This window comes from Solanum pennellii, chromosome 3, assembly GCF_001406875.1.
Source record: "Solanum pennellii chromosome 3, SPENNV200".
Classification (NCBI taxonomy): domain Eukaryota; kingdom Viridiplantae; phylum Streptophyta; class Magnoliopsida; order Solanales; family Solanaceae; genus Solanum; species Solanum pennellii.
Window position 1 is genome coordinate 58,377,414 of NC_028639.1, and position 4,023 is coordinate 58,381,436.

Sequence of the window (4,023 nt, forward strand, 5' to 3'; positions counted from 1 at the left end):
GATCTCTGACATTTTAAAAAGGGACTTTATAACAGCACAATTACCTATCCTGGGCAGAGTAAGTAAGGACTTTCCCATTGACATCATCGAACTCCACAAAACCAGGCCATTTTAATGACTCTGACTCAAATAAAGCAAAGCCAGCATCTGGTTTACCTCTCCGAATATATCTAATTTTATCAAATATATCAGATTAGAACATGATAAATACGTAAGAGAGAAACCAAGATGTAGTAGCTATCACATACTCAATTCTTGTGGTTCTGCATTTCAAGGAACTGAAGTTATCTGATGCATAGACGGAAACAGTGATGAGCGAGTCATTGTTTTTATTGTAAAATAAACTTCGTATAACTTCATCTGGACTGATGTTCAGAAAGCATATTCTCTCATTTGTCTCTGCATTATTTGTAACAACATGGATCAATTTACTTGGAAGTGACTGCACATGCGCAGAGGTGATAGATAGAAAGATAGGGGAGAGGATACAAATATGCAGGAAGAATTATCAACAATTTGCTTTACCTCGACTAAAGGCAGCACAGACGCCAGATTGTGCAAGGGCAAAGACAATATCACGTGCAGCAACTATCTCGATTATCTTTGATCTTTTCTTAAGAAAAGGAAGCACCATGGCACAATGCCCCTTAGGGTCATGGGTGTCATATTCCTCCTAAGATCATAAGTAAATGAAATTAAAGTGTCAGCAGAAAAATTAACAAGAAAAGATGTGTAACAAAAATAGAATTTTCAACTAACTGGAAACTAATTTTTTGATGGAATACTGAATCGCATCAAGAAAAGAACAATTAGTATGTGGTAAACCATTTCAAAAAATACATATACTTAAAAACGATGAAACTCTTCCTTCTCAAAAACCAATCCTCAAAGGCCAGAACCTGTAAACCCTGTTCTTTTTTCTTAGCTTTTTATAGTCCACACACATTTCTAAAAAATACAAACGACAGAATTTCCAATGAAGTTAACCAACTCAGTAATGGAGATACTTGATTCCCAGAATCAAAAAGGTAGAATTGAAAAAATAAATCGATATATTAGTCGGACATTAATGATGGAACAAATCACAAACAACATAAAAAAAGATATGTTATCTGAACAATGAACTTTAACATGCAATCAGCAAAAGACTTCTCATCATACAGCATGAAGTCCATTATAAATGTGCAGAAGACATCTATTACTTACATATAAGCTACCAGCAAAAAACTGTTTCGGCTATTACTTGGCATTTCAAACTGATGTTCATTAGTTCAATTAAAATGTCGCACAAATTTCAAGTCAAACAACTTAGCTATCAGCGTTTCTTTCTTTTTTTTTTCTTTTTATTTGCATCATATAGGTGTTCAAATTTTGCATCAAAGAGACTTAACTCAAAAACCTATATGATGCAAAAAAAAAAAAAAAGAATAGCAAATACACTGGAAGTAATTCATTTCAGCACTCATGTCATGGTTATTCAACAAAGATAAAAGAATGAGCTGGTTAAATTCCTTCACCCAGGTTAAGGTTCTATTCTAGCCAGCTTCCTGCTACTGTTCGGCATGAATAGATAGGAACTGGGAGAGATCCTATTAAACTTTCAGATGACGGAGATATCACCGTTCCAGAGCAATTTATCCAGGAAAAAGAAGAAAGTAGCTAAGTTGACACTTCACTTTTGGCGCCCCACCCATGTCGACACGACATGGGTGTGGATGTGGGATCCGTGTCCGATTGGTCAACCGATTTTGGGTACTTTGATCAAAACCGATGGAGAAAGTCTAGACAGTTTTAATAATTTCTGTAATCATTACAAAAGCTAAGGTGAAATTGAAGAAAATGAAATGGCTTTTATATAGAAATTTCTATGTCACTCATTTTCCTTCAATCTCCTTCCAAGATTCTCCACATAATATCTCATAATTTAGGTCGTATAACTCTATTTTTAGATTTTTAATTATACTTAGGTGAATCCCGGCACATGTATCCATACATGGATCCAATTAGACCATGAAGGATCCGACCTCTAGATCCGCACCCATATCTGACACCCGCACCCGAGTCCGATCAACTTAGGAAAGTAGGACGTCTTAGTGTTAAAAGAAAAAGACAAAAACTAAAAGAATTAATTAGAACGGTCTGAACACAGAAGAAATAATTTCTACTGTTCTGGAAACCTAATAAGAAAATTGCAGTTCTTAAAACTGCATGCATGTTCAAGCCAGGAAGACCCATGTTAATCCTCAATGCCCAAGACTATTTTCAGAATAAATCTTAGGATAACCATTTCTTAAACTGAATTTAGTTTAAGACCAAATCTCAATACTGTAAAGAGATAGAACCTCTTATATACAACTAAAATGCATAAGAAATATCTGAACAACCCATTCATCATATAGAACTAATTATCAAACCCACTACATTAGGTGAAGTGCACTCAACTTCTGTTTGAACTTTGAACTATAACTTTGTCCCAGCATAAACACCAAAAAGCATTCTCCTAGAGCTCCATAAGACTGCTAAGATCTGCGACAATTCAACCACATATATCTCCAGCTTCTTACCTATAGCATAACACCCAAATAGAACACATATTCATCATCCACACGGTTTTCCCCTTTAAAATCCAAATAAGGTGCATTTCCAACTCTTATATGCGACAAAATTGCCGATGAACATTTATCCCTGTTTTGGCAAAAGAGGAAAACAACTTTTAGCTCTTCTTCTATATCCAACTCTTATATGCGACAAGATTGTCGATAAACATTCACTTCATCTATCACAGCCTTACATCGATTCTCCAATATATTTAGAAGTCCATTTGGCAAAATCCTCCTTTCGTCACATAAAAATTACTCGAGTGGAGACACGGAGTTAATTAACCTATATGGGCCCCAAACAAGAAAAAAAAGAAGCTGCACTATAAACCTATCTATGCCCAAACCTCTCAACCACCATAAACCCAATTTATGTTCCACTTCATTCAACAGTGACTACAAATCTCAAGATATACAAAACCTAAGGAACGAATAAATTCAAAACCAAGAATTGAGAAAAGATCCATTCATACCTGCAATCGAATATTTCGAAAGCGCTCCTGAGCATCGCTCATACTGAAAGAACGGTCACGCTTTGAACAAATCTCCCTCCGCTGTAACTTCTTGACGCTATTCACAAACCCATCAACCCCTCCACGAGAACGCTTCTTAGCCACCACCCTCCTACCACAACACGGACGAGGACTAGCAGATATTCTCCGCCCATCCATCTCAAAATCAAACACAAAACTAAGGAACAAATTCTACAAATCTTAACCCTAATACAACTAATTGCACATCATATACACAACATAACAGCTTCAATGCACACTTTCTATAGGGTTCTAATGGAAGATGTGGCTTTCAAATTAAACCCTAAATCTCAACGACCCAGATGGAAAATTTAGGGCTTTTCCAACCCCCCCAAACAGGCCTACTCAAGAATAGTTTCTCGTATAGTTTCTTGAATAAAACCGCTACAAAAACAAAGTATAATCTTCACTGGTATTACAAAAAATAGTGTTGGGATTTGGCAAGAGGAAGGGGAGATGAAAGAGAGAGAAAGCAATGTGTCGGATTTCAAAAATACACCTTCAAAGGGCTTTTGACGGTGCATTCATTTTTCTCTCAATCATGAGCTTCACTGTCATTGTACTCTCTTAAATAGTGTTTGGACCAAATTTATGTGAACCCAAATTATTACTCCACATTGAAAATAATGTGTTACTCCCAAGTTAATTTAGTAACTATTTTGAATTCAAATTACTTGGATTGGTGAGAGTCTTAGAATGGTTCTGCGTCTTCAATATATGACGATTCGTGTTGTACAATTATTTCAAATTTCGATTCTATCATGAATTAATTGTTAGATTATCAATACTTAATCTTAGTATGAACAATATAACAGAAAATAAATAATGTGATTTCAAATGACTTAAATTAGTAAAAAAATTACACTATTTACATCGAAAAACCTAATAAACTG

General features: G+C 35.3%; 1 protein-coding gene across 1 annotated transcript in view; it reads right to left on the minus strand.

Annotated features, from left to right (window-relative positions):
- Positions 1-3,686, minus strand: part of LOC107014908 — a 7,086-nt gene extending 3,400 nt beyond the window's left edge. Inside the window, exons 1-4 of the mRNA XM_015215028.2 lie at positions 3,071-3,686; positions 526-673; positions 249-399; positions 45-170 (exon numbers count right to left, since the gene is read on the minus strand). Of these exons, the coding sequence (XP_015070514.1) occupies positions 45-170; positions 249-399; positions 526-673; positions 3,071-3,268 (623 nt within the window). The 5' untranslated portion in view covers positions 3,269-3,686. The remainder of the gene's footprint in view (positions 1-44; positions 171-248; positions 400-525; positions 674-3,070) is intronic.
- Between the last annotated feature and the right edge of the window lie 337 nt (positions 3,687-4,023).